The 24023-nt window shown below is 53.5% G+C and overlaps 1 protein-coding gene across 6 annotated transcripts in view; it reads left to right on the forward strand.

Moving 5' to 3' along the window:
• MPPED1 (metallophosphoesterase domain containing 1) overlaps positions 1–24023 on the forward strand; it is a 78774-nt gene that overhangs the window by 40713 nt on the left and 14038 nt on the right. For all 6 annotated transcript variants that reach the window (XM_070453470.1, XM_070453469.1, XM_070453471.1 and 3 more), the window contains exon 4: positions 11071–11296. In XM_070453470.1, coding sequence (XP_070309571.1) covers positions 11071–11296 — 226 coding nt within the window. The remainder of the gene's footprint in view (positions 1–11070; positions 11297–24023) is intronic.

Raw genomic sequence — 24023 nt, forward strand, 5'->3', positions numbered from 1 at the left:
TGTTTCTGTTAATCTGACTACAAAGATCTCCTACATGTAGAATCATACAGTTTTTGTTCTCTTTTGATTGGCTTATTTCACTGAACATAATATCCTTAAGATTCACCCATGTTGTAGCATGGAGTCAAAATTTCCTCCACTTTAAAGATTGAATTCTATTCCATTGCATGGATAGGCCACATTGTATTTGTCCATTTATCTGCTGACGGACGCTTGAGTTGGTCCCACGTTCTGGCTGTTGTGAATATGAATGTACAAATGCCCATTTGTCCCTCTGCTTCCAATTTGTTATGTTATGTACTCAGAAATGGAATTGCTGGATCATATGCTAGTTCTGTTTTAAATTCTTTGAGAACTTTCTGTACAATAGTGGCTATTTGATTTTATTCTTCCACCAACAGTGCCCAAGGGCTGTTATTTCTCCATATCTTCAGCAGCTTTTGTTGTTTTCTGTTTTTCTGATAGTAACCTTTCTGATGTATGTGAGGTTATCATCTCATAGTTCTGTGTTCATTTCCCTAATAATCTGATTTGCAAATATATTTTCCCCATTCTTTGGGTTGCCTTTCACTCTGCTGGTGGTATCTTTGATGTGCAGAAGTTTTACATTTTGATTTATTTTTTCTTTTGTTGCCTATGCTTTTGGTGTCATGTCCAAGAAATCATTGCCAAATCCAATGTCAGGAAGCTTTCCTCCTATGGTTTCTTTTAAAAGTATTATGGCTTTCACTCTTACCTCTAGATCTTCATTCCATTTTGAGTTAATTTTTGCATATGGTATTAAGGGGCTGGGGCTTCTGAGGTGGCGCTAGTGGTAGAGGACCCACCTGCCAACGCAGGAAACACAAGAGATGAGGGTTTGATCCCTGGGTCGGGAAGATCCCCTGGAGGAGGGACTGGCAGCCGTTTCCAGTGTTCTTGCCTGGAGAATCCCATGGACAGAGAAGCCTGGTGAGCTACAGTCCAGGGGGTCACAAAAAGTTAGACATGACTAAAATGACTTAGGAAGCATGGATTAAGTGGCTAGCTTCATTCTTTGACATGTGGATATTCAGTTTTCCCAGCACCATTTGTTGAAGTCTATCCTTTCCCCATTGAATGATCTTAGTTTCTTTGTAAAAAATAACTTGACCATATATATTTATCTCTGGACTCTATTCTATTGCATTGATCTGTGTGTTTGCATTTATGCCAGTACCATACTGTTTTATTTACTGTAGCTTTGTAGTCAGTTCTGAAGTCAGGAAGTAAGAGACTTTCAACTTGGTTTTTTCTTTTTTGAGATTTCTTTGGCTATTTAGGGACACTTGAGATTCCATGTGAATTTTAGGATGGATTTTCTGTTTCTAAAAGAAACATCATTGAAATTTTGGTAGTAATTCCATTGAATCTGTAGATCATTTTGGGCAGTATTGGTGTATTAATAATATGAAGTCTTCCAATTCATGGGCACAGGATATCTTTCCACTTATTGGTGTCTTCTTCAGTCTCTTAGCAGACATTTTGGAGTTTTTACATACAGATCTTCTACCTCCTTGGTTAAATTTACTTTTATGTATTTTATTCTTTATGATGCTATTGCAAATAGGGTTGTTTTCTTAATATCCTTTTCAGATTGTTTATTGTTAGTGTTTAAAAATGCAACTGATTGTCTTGCCCATTGTTTTTGTATCCTGCACCTTTGCTGAATTTGTTTAATTTGCTCTAAAATCTGTATTGCTTTTCAAAATGGTCTTAAAGGTTTGTTTACAAAGCCACAAGATATCTTGAAAATATTATGTTGTTTAAAATAAAGTCATTGAGAGCTCCTCATAGCAGGAGGCTTTGTAAGGACTTAAGTGTATGGCACCATTTTTTCTTTTTTTTTGAGAAATTTTTAATGCAAAAACTTTGGTGTATATAATATGTCTGGGTGATTGTGACAGAAATGGGGAAATCGTGGCTTCAGCTACAGATGGATCAGGGTTCAGGTTCCCACTTCTGTGCTTGCCCATTTAGCACTTCTTTAACCTAACTGAGCCCCAGTTTCTTCATCCGCCAATCTACTGCCCATCTTGTGGGGCTGTTGTGAGGGTTAGATGTGGGGCACGGAGAGCCTGTCTCATGTTCTCAGCAGGTGACACCTGTGGTGTCACTTGTGGCTGTCGGACCTGCCAGGTGAGGAGCTGCTTGGCTGGATCATCTGCCTTTGAACCTTATTGCCAGACATCCTAACACTTATACCCTCAGAATCTCAGAGGAATCATCCAGTTCGGGTTTTCTGCCTGTTCTGTCTTCCACCAGCCTCAACTGTGGCCTCGTTTGATTTGGTTCTAGATTTTGAGCAGCAGGTAGAACAAGTGAGAGATCAGGCTGCCCTGGGCAGAGATAGGAGGCAGGTGAGGAGTGCCTGGCCTCTGATGCCTTCATTTAATTTCATTGCAATTTTATTTATTTCCCTATTGTTGCTCAGTCACATTCGACTCTTTGCAACCCCTTGGACTATAGTCCGCCAGGTTCCTCTGTCCGTGGGATTCTCCAGGCAAGAATACTGGAGTGGGTTGCTAGGGGATCTTCCCGGCCCAGGATCGAACTGGTGTCTCCTGCGTCTCCTGCCTTGGCAGGCAGATTCTTTACCGTGGTGCCACCTGTTAAGGTAATGCATCTGCACAGTGAGTCAACAGCTACAAGGCTTATGGTGAAGCCAGCAGTCCTCTCCCTAGTGATTTCTATTCCCTATGCATATTGGGTAGCTGCTGCTTTATTACCACGGTGTCTCTAAGTAACAACCTCATATTGCTGCGTTCTATTTTTCAATTTTATTTTTTTTTCCTATTTTTCAATTTTAGAGATTCTTTTTTAATGTCTTATAGTGAAAACTTAGAGACTTAGTCTCTCTATCCATATATAGACATCTCTGATCCTTTTTCTACAGTCCCATCACAATTTTTGGTTGAATATTCACCATGTAACCTATTGTTTTTCGTAAAGCAATTAACTGGTTTGTTTGCTTGTTTTTCCATGTACCCATCGTGGTTCATCCCTATCTTCTGCAGGGTCTTAAATGCCTCTCAGCAGTGTGGTGAGCTGGGCTGGACCATCTGTTGGCTCATTTTTCTTGTACTTCCTGAGCTTCTGACCCCTGTCCCAGTTTGGATTAGCTGCAGCCCAGGCCTCTGCACACTCGCCATCCTGGGATCGCCCTTCACCATTTCCGTTTGCCTTCCTTCTGTCTTGGAGCCCCTGGTCCTGAGGTCCCATGACTTCCTTTCTTTTAGTTTACTCCCTCATTCTGATGGAGCACATGCTTCAGTAGCTTTCTGAGAAAGAATGTGCTGGAGATAAATGTCTGGCCAAATGGTATGTCAGGAAAAGTATTTTTCCTTCATTGTAATTGATAGAATTGTAGATAGCAGATCATTTTCCCTCAGAATATGAAAGGCGTTGCTCCATTTTCTTTAAGTTTCCTTTGTAACTATTGAACATCTCATCCTTTGTATATGACCTGTTTTGTTTCTGGACAGTGTGTCTCAGATGTGAGTGGTTTTTATTCGTTATTGTGGTAACCCTTTAAATGGAGCAAATATTGTCTTTAATCCTGTGGATTTTTTACAAAATTTCCCACCCTTCTTTTTTTGTTTTCCTGACTTCTCTTTCATAGTATTCACATGTGGGATCCTTGGTTTTGATTCTCTGATTTTTGTCTCACTTCATTGTTATTTTGTTTCAGTCTCAGGGAGATTTCCTCAACTACATCTTCTACTCTTTAACCAAAATGAAAATATTCTGGCATGGTTTAATTTCTTTTGTTAAGAGAGCCCTGCTAGAATTTCATGGATGCAATGTCTTCTATCATCTCACCAATGGTGATAACTATTTTATATATATATATATATATATATTTTTTTTCCCCTGCATCAACCCCATTTTCTCCAATTTCCTTTCTTCTTATTTGTGTCTCTGCCCGTTTTCAGCTTGGAGGCTTTTCTCTGAGGTCTGATGACCCTATATGTTGTGTTTAAGAACCAGACACTTGAAAGCTGTTTTTTAAAAAATATTTGTTTATTTGGCTGCACCGGGTCTCAATCGCAGGATCTTTGATCTTCGATCGGCATGTGGGGTCTTTAGTTGCAGCATGTGGGATCTTAGTTTCCTGAGCAGGGATCAAACCCAGGCCCCCTGCATTGGGAGCACCGAGTCTCAGCCACTGGACCACCAGGGAAGTCCCAAAGCTGTTGACAAGCTGTGTGTATACTTGAGTGTGTGCTTGGAGGGGGAATGTACCACGATAGCCCTGGCCGTCTCTTCAGGGAGACCCTGATGCTGTCTGTAGGTTTTCCTCTTGGACATGTCTTTTCCCCCAGAGATTAGTTCCCCAGTTTGCAAGGCTGGCTTCCAGAGCTGGAGAGCGTGTCGGGGAAGGGGCCTGGGGCCTCCACGGCCACCGTATTCATTCTTCCACATCATCTTCCTGCTCTTCAGGCTCTGGCCTCACTGCCCACCCTCCCTCAGGCCCGGTGGTCTCTAAGTGGGTCTCTGTGGAGCCATTGTTTTTCTTGAGAGTAAATGCCCTCTTTTGTGCAGAGGTTAGGGGGTGAAGGGCATGGTGACGGGACTGATGGGGGGTTCTGGGCCTACCTGCTCCCAGATGTTCTAGGTCAGACTGTGCACCTGAGCCCGGGTCCCCAAGCTGCCTGGGGCTCTGGCCATAGCTTGTTCTGCTTCTCGTGCGAGAGTCATACCTTTTTATTCCTTTGCCATTGACTTCACAGGCTGTCAGCAACAAGCAGGCAGACGTGGGTGTTCAGAACATCTGCCCTGTGTGAGCCTTTCTGCTTGACACTATCAGCACCTGCCTTGGGGCCCCCGCCCCAGAATCACCTGGAAGGTCTTAGGAAGCTGAAAAGAGGTCAGGACCTCGGCGTCCCTCCTTGTGGGACCGATGGGGAAACTGAGGCCTGAGCAGGGGAGGCCTCACCTGGGTCCGGGGAGGTGGTATCAGAGGTGAGGCTAAGCCCAGGCCTCCCAGCCTCCAGCCCAGGCTCTTCCCAGCACCTCTGGGTACCAGCCCTGCACACAAGCCTCGTGCTCCACTGACGTCTGTTGAGGGAGTGAAAGATATGACAGTGTGGGGTCTGCCACCTGATATGCTGGTCAACATCTCGGTGATGGTCCTTCCAGAACCTTCTGTGGTGGGTCAGTGACCTCAGCATCCACCCTGCATCCTCAGGCCTTCATGGGCTTCAGGGAACATTTATGAGCGCCTCCCCGTGTAGCCAGTCCCGTGCTGGCTGCAGAGAGGAAGCGGGTGGGTTCCAGTGTCAGGACGTCTGGCCGATGGGGGACGTGGACAAAGCAGCTGATGGCGAGAGCGCAGGCTGGGCAGGGCTGGGTGCAAGAGGTGATCGTGGAAGACAGCCTGGAGGAGGTGGCACTTGCTGGTGAAGGGTGAGTTACATTGGAGTTGGCTCAGGAAGAAGGCAGGAAGGGAGTCCTAGGTGGGTGGAACAGCATGAGCAAATGTCAGGAAGCCTTAGCCAGCTCAGAAGTGCATGATGTGTCGTGCTGCGGGAAGCTGCGGTCATGGCACCAATGGGGCCTGGCCTGGAGGGGGCGCCATAGCTTTGAGTTCTGCAGACCGGCTACATACAGGGTCACCGGCTGGGCCCCTGGCGAAGGTCTCAAGGAGCCTTTTGTGAAGTGTTTGCGGTGGGGGGGAGTGTTGTGTGTTCTGGCAAGCAGTGACTTCTGGGGAGGTTCCCACAAAATCTTTCTGGCTACGAAACACCTAATTTTGGGGAGAAAGCACACAGTTTCAACTGTCCTTATCAGCCTCAAGTCAGACGTGGTCTGCCGTAGTGATTGAAACGAGCATTTAAATAGAAGATGAGGACTGAATGTTCCTGGTTTTAAAACATTTCCCAGGAAAAACAAATGTTTGAAAGTTAAACATTTTGGCTATTAGGAGGAAACAGAAGAAAAATGGCACTTGCCTTTTAAATATGGGCACTCGTGTTGGGTTGTAAATCCAGAGCTTCCCACACGGGGCCCGAGCGGGCCAGCCTGCAGCTTGGCAGAGGGGCCACCCTCCCAGGACTGTCTGTCCCACAGTGGGGGTCTGAACACCCAGGTGTGACCTGGCAGTCTGGATTCCAGTGTCACACTGTGACCCCAGGCAAGTGACCTAACTTCCTTAGGTCTGTTTTCTCATCTCCATCCTCCCAGCTCCCATCTCTGGATTTCCTGCTGAAAGAGTGACAGTGAAAGTGTGAGTCGCTCAGTCGTGTCCAACTCTTTGCAACCCCATGGACTGTAGCCCACCAGGCTCCTCTGTCCATGGAAATCTCCAGGCCAGAATACTGAGTGGGTAGCCATTCCCTTCTCCAGGGAATCTTCCCAACCTAGGGATTGAACCTGGGTCTCCTGTGTTGCAAGCAAATTTTTTACTCTCTGAGCTACCAGGGAAGCCCTGAAAATGCTGGATTTCCTGGTAGAGCATGGAATTTCATCCTTCTTCCAGCCCTTAAGACGATGATGACAGCTGCCATCTGGGTTGTATAAATCCTGCATTAAGTATTCTGAATTCTGACTTGGCATCTTGGAGGCTGGCTGACCCTGGTGAGACTAGCCCACCAGAGTTAATAATGCATTGCCGAGAAGAGTAAGGACTCGGGTCGAGCACACCTTTCACAAGCAAACCAGCCGATCCAGAGTTTTCCACCCCCACCCCCCAATCCCCAGCCATGTCCTCTCCGAGGTTCTTATATGCTGTCCTGGTCACCCCAGGGCCCGGGGACAGACATCGAGGATCAGCCCTCTTCCCCAGAGCCCACCCGTTTATTCACTAGCTCATCCTCCACCTCCTTGCCTTCCTCCTCAGGACAGTCATTTCCAAGTCTGCGAGTCTTATCACACTTGATTAAAACAAACCGCCATTTAAGTACAATGCAAGGGCTTTACGTGTCTTCCCCAGCTTGATTTTTCTAAGAACTCTGTGAGGAGCCCTGAACATTCCACCTTTATGCGTGAGGATGCTGGGACTCAGAGAAGTGATGGTTTTCCCTCCAGGGCAGATAGCCCGGAGGCGGAGGTGGGGTCCAGCTTGGCTTTCTAAGGGTGCCTAGAGGCATCGAGTGTGAATTGCTGACCACAGCGCCCGGCGCAGAGCTGCAGGAACCGGCGTCTGGGGGAACACAGCCTCTGCGGTGTGTGGCGTCGCTCAGCCCTGCCCTTGTCCCAGGCTCCCGTCTTCAGCCTCCCCTGCCTGCTCCTGCTGCACTCAGAATTCCCTTCTTGCGTCGCCGGCTCGTGACCTCCACACGTGCATGGCAGTAGCATGCGGGTACCCAAGCCACCTGCAGCCTCCATGGGGCTCGAGGCTGGCTCCGTGTTCCAGAGTTACTCTAGACCGTGTGCCATCCCAAGAAGTCTGCTCACGTGACTCTCCCAGACATCGGCAAGTGTTTAAACACAGAACTGTCAAAGACGCACTAAAAATGCAATCAGAGATTGTTAACGCTGTCTCTTTATTCCAGTCCCCTCTGCTGTTTTCTGCGAGCCGGGGATGGGCGGGCAGGGGAGCCGTAAGGGGGTATTTGTCTGATTGCCGCTGCATTCAGAGACACTAAAACCCTGCCAGGCTCCATACGCTGCTCCGAGAACAGCGTAGATTATGGAGAAGCTTGCACGTATCTTGTTGAATTTAACAGATTATGCAGTTGGAAGGCAGCATTTTCTGTTAAATGGGATGGGGAAGTGTTAGTGAGAAAGAATTGTAACCTTTTGGAGGAAGATTAATCTTGGAAGTGCAAGTAGTGGATTTTGTTCGCATCCCTCTCTGCCCTGAACCCTGCACGCACTCACTGCTGTGTGCACTGCACGTGTGGGTGCGTGTCTACTTGGACATAGATGACCAGTGAAAAGTTAGAACCATGTGGTCATCTTCCAGTGCTCTGCTGATGTATACCTGATGGGTCTTTTTTTCACCACCCACAAAGCCATGATCAGCAAATGCCAAGATCTCAAGTGAGCTGGCTGACAAGAAAGGAAGCATTTTGGAAAGATGGGTTGAACGTTACCACGTAGAATACAAATGCATAACAATGCTCACCAGCTCTGAAAAGCCGGGAGGAGGGCTGGTTTCCATAAGGACTTGCTGCTTCTCCCAGACCTGAGGCTGGGTGACCACCCCCTGGCCCACCCAGCGAGGCGCACCTGGCCCAGGAGCGGAGCAGACCCTCAGGTCCCCAAGCCGCTCTTCCTGAACGTCCTGCCTTTCGAGGCCCCACCTCAGCCTGCGTGTCCTCCTAGAGGCTGTTCTGTGTGCCCGAAAAACAAGCCACGCCAGGACAGTTGGAGGAAAAATTTGGAGGAAGGGCGGGATCCAGGTAGAGATCAGTTGGTATAAAGGAGACAGAGCTATCTCACAATGGGTGGACTGATTTATAAATGCCTCCATCTGTCCGTAATCCATTCATCTTTGCCCACCGTCCACTCACTCACCACCCATCCATCATCCATCCTCCTAGTGATCTGTCTCCCCGCTGAGAAGCAGTGTAGCGTGGTGGTGCCGATTCAGGGTGATTTGATGAGGCCAAGCTACAAAGACTAAATGTCCAGTAACCTCTGTGCTTGTGTATCACTTAATTACTGATTTGGGTAACCTTTCTGAGCCTCTGTTTTCCCAGTTCTAAGATGGGGGTAGTAGCTTAAGTGTCTTTGAAGGTTAAATAGCCGGTGAGTTGCCAAGTCCAAGTGGCCACATCTGGACAGATGTGCTTAGGGCTGGACCTCCAGCTCAGGAGGACGTGCTGCTGGGAGGTCCCTGTGTTCACACACGGACGAGGCCCCTGCCTTCAGGCTGCGCGGCACCCACTGTTTGGAGCAACCGGAAGGTATTCAAGGGTGTCCATGACGGCTTCTTGGGGCTCCTGCCCCCGCCTGGCTTTGTGTAAAGGAGCGCGTCCTCCCCTGGGAGGGAAGAAGCCTCAGTCACCTCCTCTGATCCGAGGCGGGAGGAGCTGGAGAGAGCCAACCGTCTCCTGCCCACTCCCCAGTCCCTGGTAGTCAGGAGCTGCGGAAATAAATGAAACTGTACGGTTGGAGTAATTTGCTAATTTGTTTTAGTAACACCCCCAGTCAGAGACATGACATAAATTAGTGCAAGGAGGCACTTGGGGTGGGACGGATGGGTGATGTGAAGTGGAAACGCAGAGAACCAGCGCCGGAAGGCAGGCGTGATGGCCGCCGCACCAGCCGTGACTCCAGCGTGGTGAGGACCTAGCCTGATGGCCTTGAAAGACTCTGAGCTGCTGACCCAGAGGTGTGGGGTCAGCTGGACCAGCTCCTAGCATCACTTACCCTGCTCACCTGCTGTGGGACCTCAGGCCCCTGACGTGGGAAACTTGTTCCCCAGTTACGAGGCCAGAGGTCACTGGGCCCGCCTTGGAAGCACCCAGACTGTTACCAAGGGCAGCTGGCCCGACAGCGAGGTCCAGGAAATGGCAGGTTTCTCTCTGTGATGCCCTCAGGCCCTCTCCCCTCCCCACCGGCAGCCTGAGCATCACTGGAGGTGGGGGGGATCTCTGCACCCTGTCACCTGGAGTCCTAGTGGGGCGTTTGCTTTCCAGATTTCTGCTGGGACCTGCTTGGACTGGAGATGGGTGAAGCCCACATATCTCCTGTCTGCCCCCGAAGCTCTCCTGTGAGGGGAACAAGCAGACTGCTCAGCACCCCTGGGCCAGGCCAGGATGACAGATAGGAGGGTGTGTGAGGCGGGAGGCAGGGGGGCCTTGCAGAGCTCAGCGCCGTGGTCTGGTTGGCAACACCGAGGGGCAGGGGCCACGTCTGTTCCCTTCGTGTCTCCAGGGACTGTGGCCCGGGCCATAAACCGCAGTGCCTTAAAGTGAGTGAAGCGGGCTGGGGTGTCAGTGGTAGAGACAGGCTGGGACTGCGCCAGACTGACCTCTGCTTCTAGCCTGAAGGAGGCACAGGTGCCTAGCACTTGCCTGGGCCAAGATTGTGAGATTTAAGATGGATTGATTTCCAGAAAACAGAAAGAATGACGTTTTACTGGGAGTTTCTCTAATTTTTAACGTTGGCAACACATTGAAATTTTAAAAAGACGAGAAAGTTTTTTTTTTTTTTGCCAAACAATATGTCATTGGGCAGGGCTGGCCTGCAGGCTTCTAGCTGGCAAACTCTGGCCCAGGGAAGCTGACACCTTTTTGAACCTCAAAAGCCTTTTTGCGTTTCCATTCATTGGCTTGCCTGATCCCAGAACAGTCTTGCGAGGTAGACATTTTTCTTCCCATGTTACCGGTGAGGAAGCAGAGTGCCGGTAAACAGAGGTGCTTAAGTCATATGGCTCATTGGTGTCTGAGCCCCAGCTGTCAACCCTTGAGCCACCTGTCACTGGACGACCTCCCTGGGTTGACGAACAGCAGAGAGGAGGGAATGCTATTTTTCTCCAACCTGTAAACAGGTCTGGGACTTCCCTGGCCATCCAGTGGCTAAGACTCTGCCTTCCAGTTCAGGGGGCGTGGGTTCAGTCCCTGGTCTGGGAACCAAGATCCCACATGCTGTGCAGGGCGGGGAGCGGGGTGACTGGTGAGGCAGTGATGAACAGACCAAGCGTCAGGAGAACCACTCACTCTGCAGCCCCCAGGTGAAGGGGCCTGAGATGGGGAGGCGGGGAGGCAGGGCTGGGGACCTGGGAGCAGGGTCTCCTTCCCTGATGGAATTGCTGTGGATAGAAGAACCAGAGGCGGGGAAGTCCTGAGAATGAGGCGGGGCCCCTGCAGCTCAGAGGCCCAGCAGGAAGCTGCCCAGCCCCCTCCCGCTGGTGTCCAGGGGGGCTTCAGCGGGCCACCCAGCAGAAACGGGGGCAGGGAGACCTCAAGGTTGGTGATCAGAGGGCACCTGTCTGGAGGGAGGGTCACCTCTGCCAGGGCTCCCGGGGGCTCTTGCCTGCCCCCTTCCCCCAACTGCCCTGTCGCCTCCGAAAGCCAACAGCGGTGCCCTGTGTGTGTGTGTGTGTGTGTGTGTGTCTGTCTGTCTGTCTGTCTGTCTGTGTCTGGGTCGGCCCTGCAGGCAGCCTGCCCTACGAGTACAAGATTGTGATCGCCGGCAACCACGAGCTGACCTTCGACCAGGAGTTCATGGCCGACCTCATCAAGCAGGACTTCTACTACTTCCCATCTGTGTCGAAGCTGAAGCCCGAGAACTACGAGAATGTGCAGTCACTGCTGACCAACTGCATCTACCTGCAGGACTCGGAGGTCACCGTGCGGGGCTTCCGGATCTACGGCTCCCCGTGGTGAGTGTGCCGGACGCCGTCCTGACCGCTGGCGACGGTGAAGCTATGCGAGGGTTGGGGGGGATGGTGGAGCTGAAGCTGAGTGCTCAGAGGGAGGTGGGCCTGGGAGAAACCACGGAGAGACTTGAGGCCAGCTGTCCCCTCACGCCATGTGACCCTGGGCAGGTCACTGCCACTCTCTGAGCCTTGGTTTCCCCATATCTGACAGATAATTAAATATGCTATCCTCACATTTAGACAGTACTATTATCCTCATTTTCCAGGTGAGGAAACTGAGGCACAGAGAGGGTGAGGGTCTTGCTGAAGGTCACACAGCTAGGAATGGGCAGAGCTGAGATTAAACCCAGGCAGGTGGTTCCAGAATCCCTGCTTTTAACCGTCATCCTATACGCCAGGAATCTCCCTATTGTCTGTCCCTCTGACACACAGAAGATGCTTGGGTGGGAGTGATGACTGATTAGCCAGACTGAGAAGACGCAGTCGGACTTCCCATGGAGGGCCAAACACCTGGTTTACTGTACTGGGGACAACAGTTGTTTAGATCACAAGCATGCATCGAGACTTTGTTCCCTGTTGGAGACACAGAGCAATCAGGCCTTATCCCTAGGCTCACCCAGCTCAGTGGGCATCAGGGTGAGAAGAGGTCATGACTGGTCTCCGTGATGGTCAGTGTGTCCATAGTAACCTGAGTGGTAGCGATGGTGGCCATGATGGTGATGGTGATGGTGGTGATGACGGTAATGATGGTGATGGTGATGATGGCGATGGTGAAGGTGATGATGGTGGTGGTGATGGTGAAAGTGATGATGGTAATGATGGTGATAGTGCTGATGGTGGTGGTGAAGGTGATGATGGTGATGATGGTGAAGGTGATGGTGATGATGATTGTGGTGATGATGATGGTGTTAAGATTACGATAATGATGAGGATGGCAATAAATCATGCCTGACTGATTACAGTAAGCTGGGTCCTGGGCTTAAGTCTTCGTAAGAATTGTTTCTAACTTGACCCCTGTGAGGACTCCTTTATTGTCCTGGGTCTACAGGTGGATAGACTGACTGGCCCTTAGAGGCCCAGCTGGCAGTGGCCACAAGATGCCAAGTACTGGCAGGCGGAGGAGGATACACAGGAAGGAGAGACCTCAGGGGCTTGAAAGATTGGCTTGATCGTGGAGGGATCCCTGGAGGGGGTGGGGTGACCAGAGCCCCACGGGAGGAGAGGGGCATTCCCAGGCATGGAGGGGGACAGGGCCTGAGGCTGTGCCATCAGCCAGAGCAGCGCACTTAGGGAGCTGATGGGACAATCTGGGGGCACGGGGTCTGTCTGGGTGCAGAGACTTCAGGGAAAACAGCTGCCAACTCAGAGTAGCCAGGAAGCCTGGGCTGCCCTGGCTGATGCGGCAGGTGACCCCCTGCTGCCTGGATGCTGCGGGTGGGTTTAGGACATGGCCCCACCCTGCCAAGGCTCCCTTGTGGGGCAGGGGTGAGATGCCAGGCTGTCCTTGAGCCCCTGGAGGTGTCTGCAGTCACCTCCCCTGTCCTCATCATGTACGGGGTCTCCACAAACCCTCCTGGGAGCCCGTGGGGTCCCAGACAAGGTCTGATGTGGCACTCAGAGGTGTGATGAGCTCGGGACCAAGGCCGAGAGAGGAGGTGGCTGAGTCAGGCTGTGAGAGCTCAGACCAGGAGGGGAAGTGTGTTTAAGCAGAAGGAGGTGGCTGTCGCAGGAGGAACCAGAGTGAGCAGAGGCCTGGAGGGGAGGGGAGGACCGGAGCGTGAGGTGCAGGTGGGGAGGCGGAGAGATGAGGGTCAAGGGTCCGGAGGGTCAGGGGTCAGACCGGGGACTCTGGACTGGATCTCTTTGCTCAGTGGTTTCCCACAGCCTGTCTCCCCTGCACACCCACACACCCATACACAGACAGACACATTTTTTTTTTTAACTTGTATTCCTTAGAAGTTAACAGCATGGCTTTGGGACCAAACTGCCTGGGCTCAGCTCTCGGCCTCACTTGCTATGGGCTGTGTGGCCCTGGGCGAGTCGCTTAACCTCTGCTTGCCTCCGTCGCCTCTGCAAAATGGGAATAACGGGCACCACCTGCGGAGGGTGGCTGTAAAGCTGCCGGGAGGGTTCAGCTGAGCCGAGCGGCTGCACCAAACTTTCCACGAACAGAGACATTCTTGTTCTTTGTTGTGTGGCGCGCCCCCTTCCCCTCCTGCCCCCTGCCCAGAGCCCACTGCATGGGATGGAGCGAGGCAGGGCCGGCGGGCAGCAGGCATCACTGTGTCCTTCCCGTCCCACCCAGAGCAGCTCGATGCAGCCCCACAGCTGGGCTCCAAAGAACCCCTTTGACAGCCAGCTCCCCAGGCTCCTGGGCGGGCTGCCAACTCAGTCCTGTGGCCCCTCTGCCAGCTCGAGGCCATGTGCTGGAGGCTGCTGCCGGCCTTGCTGGGGTCCGGCTGCGGCCTGCTCCAGCTACCCCTGGTCCTTGCTTCGGCTTTTGTGGCCCCAGAACCAGCAGCTTTGGACCCTTTAGTTGCAGGTCCCCTGGGGCCTGAACGGGAGAAGCATCTTTCCCTTCACCCTTACCTTCCCTCGAAGCTGGGTGCACACCTCCACCCCACACCACGGAGGGCCCAGCCCCAGGCTGCAGGAGTGGGAGGGGCTGCAGGACAGAGAAGGGACCTCACACTGGGCTTGGTGAAATCCAGGAGGACTCCCTGTGGGAGGGGGTATTTGAAGGAGGCATGTTTCCATGATGGTATCACCGACTCAATAGACATGTGTTTGAGTAAACTCCGGGAGTTGGTGATGGACAGGGAGGCCTGGCGTGCTGCAGTCCACAGGGTCACAAAGAGTCAGACAACTGAGCAACTGAACTGAACTGAATTGGTGTTTCTGTAGGTGGAGGAGGTGGGAAGGAGCCACTGTTACGTGCTGGGCCCTGTCAGACTCTACTTGGGCTGTTGTTGGTTCACAGCCCTTGACACAGACAGAGGGCTAAAGGGCATCTCATCTGCATTCCAAGATGCAGGCCGGGAGCTGGCATTCCATGCAGCAATCCCAGGTTCCCTTGGGCCCTGTCTGGGGCTGGGAGCAGGCGAGATGTGGGCTCCTGTGCTGAGAAAGGTTCGCTGAGTTTCTGCATGAACCAGTTGCTTGCATCTGCTTCTGCGGCGTCATGGAGTTAATACTGACTTCCCGCTGCCACCCTAGCCCCCTGGGACCTGCATGCCTGGGAAGGCGAGCCCCTGCCGCCAGGCCCCTGGCTTCTCAGCTACAGTCGTGGTTGGGCAGTGGAGTGGTGAGGGAAGGGCTGTTCAAACTGAGGCACATCACCACTTCTTCGCTGTGTGACTCTGGGCAAGTACCTTAGCCTCTCTGATCCCTCTGTCTAGGAAAATGATCCTAACTCCCTTGTAGGGAGGCTGTGAGGTCTGTGTGGGCCCGTCCGGATGGAGGCTACGCCCAGAGTGAGGCCTTGAAGGTTGGTTGTGTTTATTACTGCTGCGGTGGAGACCAGGAGAGAGGGACCTGTGTTCCTGCTGGTACCTCAGCAGCCCCCAGGGGAGGGCCAGGCTTGCAATCACCTCATTTAATGCAAGGGCGGGTAGAGGCCCAGGTGAGGATGCGGCTTGCCCAGGGCCCCCGGTGGGTGGTCCTCTTGGTTCTCGGCCTGCTCCTCATGGGAGATGCGCCAGGCGTGGAACAGCGTGCTGTCCGTGTGTCCTGGGTTCTCTGAACAGCCTCAGGATGCACTTCACACCTGCCTTGTTGGCCCGTGTGGACACTGAGATCGGGGGATCGGAGTGACGTTCTCATGACCACCCATTGACCGGTTCATTCCTGTCTATCAAGTGCTTGTCCTGGGGACACGCCATGAGCCAGGCACACGCAGCTCCTGCAGTCACGGGGTTTTCATGCTCGTGGGAGGCACAACCATCAACTCCTTGATTCAACAAAAGTCTCGAGGAGCTCTAGGAGCTGGGGTTGGGGAAGGCTTCCTGCGGGAGACATAGATACAGGCAGCTCTGGGGGCCTGGGAAGGGTGTGACAGGCAGAGGGAACAGCCCTGGCGAGGGCCAGACAGAGGGCCATGGGCACACTGGGCCGGAGTGTGGCTTCCAGGGTCTCAGGGAGAGAGCAGACGCCAGAGGCTGGACTGCCAGGCAGGCTGCCGGCAGCCACGGTGGGTGGTGGCCTCACCCTGGGCTCCCAGTGCTCTTTCTGCCTGCAGCTGGTGTCCTGAGTCCGTGGGGACCTGGCACGTTACATCCAAGGCCTCGAAGGGACACTTGTGTGTGCAGAGCTGGTGCTCGGTCCTGCTTGTGCCTTGGACCCAGACACGCAGGGATGTCCCCACTGCCCCGACTCCCGCTCCGCGTCTGACCTCGGCATGTCGCGTCTCTCTGAGCCTGTGTCTTCAGACAGGCTGTGCTGTCTGTGCCGTCCCTGGGTGAAGCCACACGGCAGAAGGGTACTGAGAAGTCCCCAGGGGGTATTCCTGGCCAAAAGACCTCGTGGCCCGGCTGCTGACTCTGCCTGATTTGAGGGGAGGTGTTCTGTGTGCCGCCCCCTCCACTATCTGTTGAGGGAGAGCCAGGGTGAGCTCACCCCAAGTGCCAGCCACCTGGGCATATGGCTGCTTGGAGGGGACAGACAGCAAAGCTGATGGTGATTATTATTAAATTCAGATGTTCCGGGTTTTCCTCTTGTTTTTCCTGTGCCCTTAACATATTGACTAGCATGTGGAAGACAGGCGACTTCAGCAGCATCATAATGCCAGCAGGCAGGGATCAGGGATCAGATAAACTGATAGCCCTGGGTAGCCTAATATCAATGGCATCTGGGGTGTGTGGGCAAAGCTGCCCCGGGCCGAGGGGCAGACCTAGTCTGTGTCGTCCGAGGAGGCAGAGCAGGGACAAGAGGCCGGTTCTTACCAGTGTGGGACGTCTATCGCACAGGTGGGAGCCCAGAGGAGAGGCAGAGTGGCTTTGCTGAGTGGTGAGCTGCCTGCTACAAGGGGCATGCAAGCAGAGATATGCTGGGCTGGGCCTGGAGTCCTCTCTACCTCTTCCCTTCCTAGAGGGCCACCATTTCTCTGCCTGAGGCTGGTGATTCCCTGTAAGTGGAGGGAGGCACGGGCTGGCTCTTGGGGAGGTCCTTTTGGTGCTGGACTTGGGAGGTCAGGAGGGGGACCAGGCTGGCCTTGATATTGAGAACTCATAGTTATCACGACTGGCCTTTCCTTTAAGTACGACCACCCGGAGATGCTCAGCTTGGGAGACCAGTGGGTCTGACTTGAGCGGTTCCAGTTCTTGTCAGACACACACTCGGAGGCCCACAGTGGCCATCAGGTGCCTGGCCCCCTGCGGGGAGGGGGCCCAAGAATGGGTCCAGCCTGGCTCTTCCCCCCATGACAGGGCACCATTAGCAGCCCCACTTTGCAGGATGGTCAGAGGCAGAGCGAGAGTAACTTTTTACTCTGAGTATGTCCTCTCCAATATTTTGAAAGTGAAAACTGAAAGTGTTTTTGCTGTCGTGTCTGACTGTTTGAGATGCCGTGGACTGTAGCCCACCAGGCTTCTCTGTCTGTGGTAAGAATACTGGAGTGGGTAGCCATGCCCTTCTCCAGGGGATCTTCCTGACCCACGAAACGAACCCAGGTCTCCTGCATTGCAGGCAGATTCTTTGCCATCTGAACCACCAAAATGTGCTTATGCTAAAAAAACTATATATTGTTTGCCTGAAATTCAAATTTAATGGGGAGATCATCTGGCCACCCTAATCCTGAGATAGTTGGGTTCTGCTTGTTTTTTGAATGTTGTAAAAATGGGCTTATGTGTTGTACCATACCTGCTTTTTTCACTCAATATTATATTTTTAAGATTCCTCCATGTCATCATGTGCAGTTGCGCTTGGGTCTTTTTTCATTGCTGTGTAGGATTTCATCATATGCATATTTCATGACTTATTTATCTTTTCTACAAATAGGCCCATTATAAACAACGTTACTGTGAACATCCCACAAGTACCTTAGTGCACAGAGAGATATACTTTTGAATGAGGGTCCCCCCCGCCGCCGCCACACACACACCTAGGAATGAAGTGGTCAGATCCACTGCACAGCTCTTCAGCGGAGGCCAAGAGGTCAGCAGTAACTTGTCTCACCTTTCAAGCACTTTGTCTTTGTAAGACTTGTAAGTTGTATCCATCTGGTGGCTGGGTAGGGATCACGATGTGGATTTCACTTGCGTTCCCTTGATGACCCGTGAGGTTGAGAATCTTGGCCACTTAGCTTTCTTCTTTTGTGATGGGCTCAGGTCTTCTGCCCCTTTAAAAAAGTAATAGGGTTGTCTGCCCTTTTTGTATTTTTTCATAGAGATTCTTTATTTGGAAGGCAAGCCCGTCATCATATGTAATGTCTCAAGTGGCATTTCCTCCCCGTGACCTGCCTCTTCCCTCTCCTAGCGGTGCCTTCAGATGACCGTGTGTGTTCAGTCACATCAGTCGTGTCAGACTCTCTGCGACCCCGTGGACGATGGCCTGCCAGGCTCCTCTGCCCATGTGATTCTCCAGGCAAGAATACAGGAGTGGGTTGCCATGACCAGAAGGTCTTAATTTTGGTGCAAAGTGAAGTCGCTCAGTCGTGTCCGACTCTCTGTGACCCCATGGACTGTAGCTTACCAGGCTCCTCCATCCATGGAATTTTCCAGGCAAGAGTACTGGAGTGGGTTGCCATTTCCTTCTCCAGGGCATCTTGGAACCTGGGTCTCCCGCATTGCAGGCGGACGCTTTACCATCTGAGCCACCACGGAAGCAGCCTAACCAGTCACAGGTCTGCGTTTTTCTTTGTGGAAAGTGCTTTCTGTGTCCTGTTTAAGAAAGCCCTCCCTTGAAGTCATGAATATGTTTCCACATCATCTGAGATCGTCACGGTTTTGCCGTTTCTGTTTAGGTGTTAGCGCCACCGGCCGTGATCACACTGATGGCGTGAGGTAGGGATCCCGCTCGGGGATTTTCCACGTGGCCCGGCGCGCATCTGGAGGTCATCCTTCCCGGCGGCTCCGTGTGCCCTTCTCAGCTGACACACGGGGGGCTGCGTCTTGCCTCTTCAGTCCACTTAGCCCCAGGACCACACCGTCTTAATTACCCTGGCCACCAATTCCTTTCAAGTATCTTTTCCCGATCCGAATAGTCGAGGCTCCAGGAGGTCATATCACCACATGCCCCGTCCAGCCCAGTATGGGAGGGATGGCGGTCTCCCTGGGAGCCACAGGCTTGTGCGGCCACCCTCCTGGGGCACCGTGACTTTCTAGAAGTCATCTCTGGTCTCCTCAGATGCAGACTGGGCACTGGGCACTGAGTCTTGGCCCAGAGCAGCTTAGAGGAAGGGGGCGGGAACCAAGAGCAGAAGAAGAGGAAGAACTCAGCTGTTACAAAATCCTAAGTGTTAAAAAAAAAAAATTCCGTATACATACCGTATTCATTTATGGGTTTTGGATGCATTTTTTGTTCTCATTTAACTGAAAACGGCCTTGATTTTTTTTTTTTTTAAAGGAGTGAGAGAGGGAGTGAAGTTGGCACGCAGCTAGTCCATCTGGTCTAATTACTTCTGGTATTTTGAAAGAAGGCATCTAAACCTGCTGAGACAGGAAACTTTGAGAAGTGGCGGCCGGGCCGCTGCTGGGTGTCTGGGCTGGGATCCTGCTCAGTAACTTGGAGGCCTGGCCACCTGCAGGCAGGGCAGGGCAGGGCAGGGCCTGGGGGCAGCTGGGAGACTGAGGGTCCAGCGGTCTGCAAACAGCCAGCGTGAGTGGTGGTCTTGGGTCAGGTCTTGGCTTCTGTGAAATGGCAGTGGGCAGTCCCCTTGTACAGGGGTGTTCTTAGGATTCAGATCTTTTGCGTAAGATGCTTGGCACACACTAGGCATTCAACACACAGTGGTCCCACCCACCGCCCCAACATTTCCAGCTACTGCCTTGACTGCCCAGACTGGGGGCTGGGGGAGGTTGTCTGCGAACAGCCTGTGTGGCCCTGGGCGAGGCTGGCGGTGGACTACAGTCTGAGCTCCCCTGTGTGCATGGAGCAGGCCCGCTGCAGGGTGGGGTGGGCGGACAGGAACTCAGCTGCCAGGGAATTTAAAACCTGTGCCCCGAAGGTGCTGATGAGACAATAACATCACTACTGTTCACACCACTGAGCTGACCAGAGGCTTTATACTTTCAGCTGCTCCAGCAGCTCAAATCTTCACCACCAGGAGGAGGTCTGACCCTTGTCCCCATTTTACAGCTGAGAAGACTGAGGCCCACGAGGTCATGTGACTGGCTGAAAGTCCCGCAGTAACTGAGACTCCAGCTGGGCCTGAATGGAAGGGCAGATGCCCTGCCCAGAACTGAGGACAGAGGTTGCTAAAATAAAATGCTCTCTAAAGGACTTGATGAAATACATGTTTTAGAGAAAAAAGAATAGAGGATGAAATTATGAGCTCCTAACTTTTCCCTTGCTTCTCAACACCTCTTACCAGCATATGGTCAAAGTCCTGGGAAGGCCGGGTCAGTGGGGCAGGATCCTGGGCTGCGGGGGGACCCGAGGCAGCCCGCAGTGCCCCTGCGGGCCAGTGGCCGGTGGGCGACCACAGTGAGGCCAGTGTGGACTGCCGCCCCCCTTGCTGGGCTCCTGACCTTCGGTCCTCCTGGCTCGGAGTGAGGAGTGGCTGAGTCTGGGACTCAACTCCAACCACCTATAACTCTTTGCTCTTTTGCTGTTAAGAAAATCTTTTAAATCTTAAAAAAAAGTACTGATTTTTCAGGCTCTGCAGTAATTCTCCAAGGCGTCTGGGCTGTTAATTTGAGGTCGTCTGCTCATGTTCTGGCTTCCCAGGTGGCTCAGCTGTAAGGAATCCGCTGCAATGCAGGAGATGTGGGTTCAGTCCTTGGGTCGGGAAGATCCCCTGGAGGAGGGCATGGCAACCCACTCCAGTGTTCTTGCCTGGAGGATCCCACGGACAGAGGAGCCTGATGGGGATACAGTCCACGGGGCCGCAAAGAGTCGGACATGACTAGGCACGCTTATGTTCTGCAGGGCTCTATCGGGGGATCCTGGGAAGCCTGGGGGGTGCACACAACCAGGGATTGCTTTCTAGTCTTTTCCTGGCCTAGGGCTTTGGGGGCCTGCAAGTTCACCACCCGGGGAAGCCTGGGTCAGGGATCCAGGGGAGGTGTCCTCTCCCTGGGGGAGGCGTCTGCTTTTCCCAGAAGCCTTCTCAGGGCCAGCTTTGCGGTCACAGCCCCTACTAACCTCCGCCCACTGCCTCACGGCCATGAAGGCCCACATTCCTGGCTTCAGAGGCTGGAGGTCCCGGGGCATTTAAGCCGCGCTTGTTACACTCCATCCTGCATTTCTAGATGGTTTCAGCATGGGCCGTGGGCTTGGTCTGTTGAGGCAAGAGAGGCCAAGGCTCTTAGTCCCCTTCGGTACCTGCAATTTGCATTCCGCAGACTTCCCAAGAGCTGCTCCACAGTCCCCTCACTCTGCCAGCCACTCCCCACAGGACAAGGCAGGACTGTTCTTACCCCTGTTTTGGAGGGGGCGGGGTGAGGCGAGGTGTGGGGGACTCAAGCGACAGGTCCAGGATCGCAGCCATAGGCAGCAACTGGACTTGGGCGGCTCTGGGGGTGGCCAGGCTTGACCTGCTTCATCAGCTGTGGCTTCCCAGCCTGTCCCCTGGCACAGCCTTCCCGCAGCCCCTATTGGGCTGCTGAACCAGTCGGGGCTGGCCTTCAGGGTCCCAGGGTCCTGGCCCTGTCAGTGCTAAATGCTCCAGAACACCGTCCTGGGGCTCTGCCCGGGTGCCCCGAGTGAGGCCCCGGGAGCTGCTGGTTCGAGCATCACAGAACCTTGGTTCACCCCTCTCGCCACTGCCTGGAGCCCAATCAAGCTGGGAACAGCCCGTGTCTGTTCAAGGGAGGCTGGGAAGCCTGCCCTCCGGCTGACCACGAGCCCCACCTGAACCGTGGTGTCCCCGAGTGCCCCCTCGGTCAGTCCTGTGATGGCAACGTGATGGGCTTGGGAGGGTCCCCCAGGGACGAGCAGTGTCTTCCACCAGCGGTCAGTTCCCTCTCCTTCCTCCGCCGGATCTTAGGCTTGTCAGCCTTATACACCACTGGCGGTTGGTGAATTTTTTAGAATAACTTTTATTTATTTGGCTGTGCTGGGTCTTTGTTGCCGCATGGGCTTTTCTCTAGCTGCAGAGAGCAGGGTGGCTTCCGAATCGCAGCGCGGGGCCTTCTCTCTGAGGTGGCCTCTCGTGGCAGAGCGCGGGCTCCGGGCTGCGCGGACTCGGGCGTTGGGGCACGTGGCTCCACGGTGTGGTTTGTGAGCCCCAGAGCATAGGCTCAGTAGTTGTGATGCGGGGGCTTGGTTGCTCCGGGGCATGTGGGGTCTTCCTGGCTCAGGGATTGAACCTGTGTCTCCTGCATTGACAGGCAGAGGCTTTGCCGCTGAGCCAGCGGGGAGGTCCTGATCGAGAAGTTTGGCTGGAGGAAGAAATTCCTCACCCTCTGGCCCCACGCTGTGTGCTGCCTCTGGGTACACGTGCATGCATGCACACACTAACACACACACAGGACCCCCGCCCCGCACATGCAGCACACACGTGTACCACACAACACATGCACTCGCGCACACATGTGTACACACATGCAGTCACACACACAGAGTCCACACCCCACACATGCAGTGCAGACACACACATGTACACGCTCCCATATGCTTTCTCTCACACACGTGCACACATACATGTACACACACACAGAGCCCCCGCACCACATGTGCACAGCACACATGTATGTACACACACACTGCTGTATACACACACACAGCCCTCACACCACACGTGCAGTGCAGACACACACATGCACACACCGTCTCTCCCTCCCATACAATTTCTCTCACACACATGCACACACACAGAGCCCCCACACCACACATGTAATACACATGCACACACATGTGTACACACACACAGGGCCCTCACACTCCACATGCAGTACAGACACACATGCATGCACTGTTTCCCTCTCCCACACACTTTCTCTCACACGTGTGCATTCCGTCTTCTCACACACACACTCCTGCACACAGATGCTCTCTCCTCTCACACATGGGACTCTCTTCTGCTCCTCCTTTCCTGTCCTTATCTTTCCTGATTTCACATTGTTTTCTTTACAGAAGGGCCCCTTAACACACACACACACACACACACACACACACTATTCTACACGAGATTAATGTTTGAACGCGTTGTCTGCCTTCTCCCCGCTGCAGAGTCCCAGCCAAACAGAAGATGAATGACTCTGAGTGTGGAAGGGTGGGGGAAATTAATTAGCAATGACAAAGGACCCCATTTTGGGTTCCACTCACCTTGCTGCTGACTTGCCGTAAGTGGGCGCTGGGCGCGGAGTGTGACTGACAGGCCCACTCTCGCTGGCCCCACCGCAGGGTGGGTGGCAGTGTCTCCCCCAGGCCCCCTCAACTCGCCAGCCCAGGAGATGCAGAGGAGCCAGGCATGCCTGTCTCCCTCAGAGCCAGGACCTCCTTGGGAGACTGGGGCGCCTGTGGGATGAGGAGTCAGTGGGAACTGGCTCGGGGGACCCAGACACATCACCCCCTCTGAGCCTCGGTCTCCCCTTGCTGCGGATGGAGCACGACTCCCTGGGGTGCCAAGAGGGTCCCGGGATGCACGTGGACCAGTGACCAGTGTCATCCTCGCCTGAGAGGCAGGGGCCATGGCCGGCTCCCTGGAAGTGGCCCCAGAAAACCGGGCCTTTGGGGGAGAGGGTGCTGGGGCAGGAAGGATAGATGAGGATCAGGATGCGTGTTGGGCCTGGAGCGGACCTGGTCCACTCATCTTGTCTGAGCTTGTTTCTTTCTCGTCAGGCTTGTCTGAGCTTGGGGCGGCCTCTGCCCAGTGCACACGGCAGCCTTCCTCCTGTAGAAGGAGAGGCGGAAGTGGAAGCCGCCTGTCCTGCAGGGGCAGGCACTGTGAGCGGCTCTTCCCTTCCATCTGCAGGGCAGCCGCCAGGCCCTCACCTGGGGAACAGGCTGCCTGGGGAGGCAGGGACGGTCCCCCGAGGGAGGGGAGTCAGGAGGAGCCAAAGATGTGAGCATTGCCTCTGAGGCCCCATCTGTGAAATGGGCACACAATTCCCCCTGGTCAGGTCGTGGCAGCAGGAAGGAGAATGAATGGGAAGCTCAGCAGATGGTGAGAGTTCTGTTTCTGGTCCTGGTGGGGGGGTGTCTTGGGACTTCAGGGGCTCTGGGGAGGATCCTATCCGGAGGGTGCGTCGAGGAGAGGGTTCACGTTTAGTTCTTCCCATCTGCCTGCCTGCCAGGTAGAGCAACTGTCAGTTCATTCCATCATTCATTCATGCACACCTGGTGCAAGCCCTCCCTGACATCCACCTAGACCCAGTCATCTTTTGGGCAGGAAGGACTCAGGGATGGTTGACCTGGGCCTGCCCTGAAGGAGCCAGTGCAAGCATGCTCAGAGCCGGAAGGGTAAGTTACCTGCGCTTGGGGTTGGAGGTGATCAGGGAAAGCTTCCTGAAGGAGGCGGCCTTTGACTCAGGTCTTAATAAACCACAGGTCATGGTCTCCAAGGAGAGGCTGGGAAGGGCATTTCAGATGGCTGGAACAGTACGAGCCAAAACCTGGAGGTGGGGAGAGG

This window comes from Odocoileus virginianus, chromosome 23 (genome assembly GCF_023699985.2).
Source record: "Odocoileus virginianus isolate 20LAN1187 ecotype Illinois chromosome 23, Ovbor_1.2, whole genome shotgun sequence".
Taxonomy (NCBI): domain Eukaryota; kingdom Metazoa; phylum Chordata; class Mammalia; order Artiodactyla; family Cervidae; genus Odocoileus; species Odocoileus virginianus.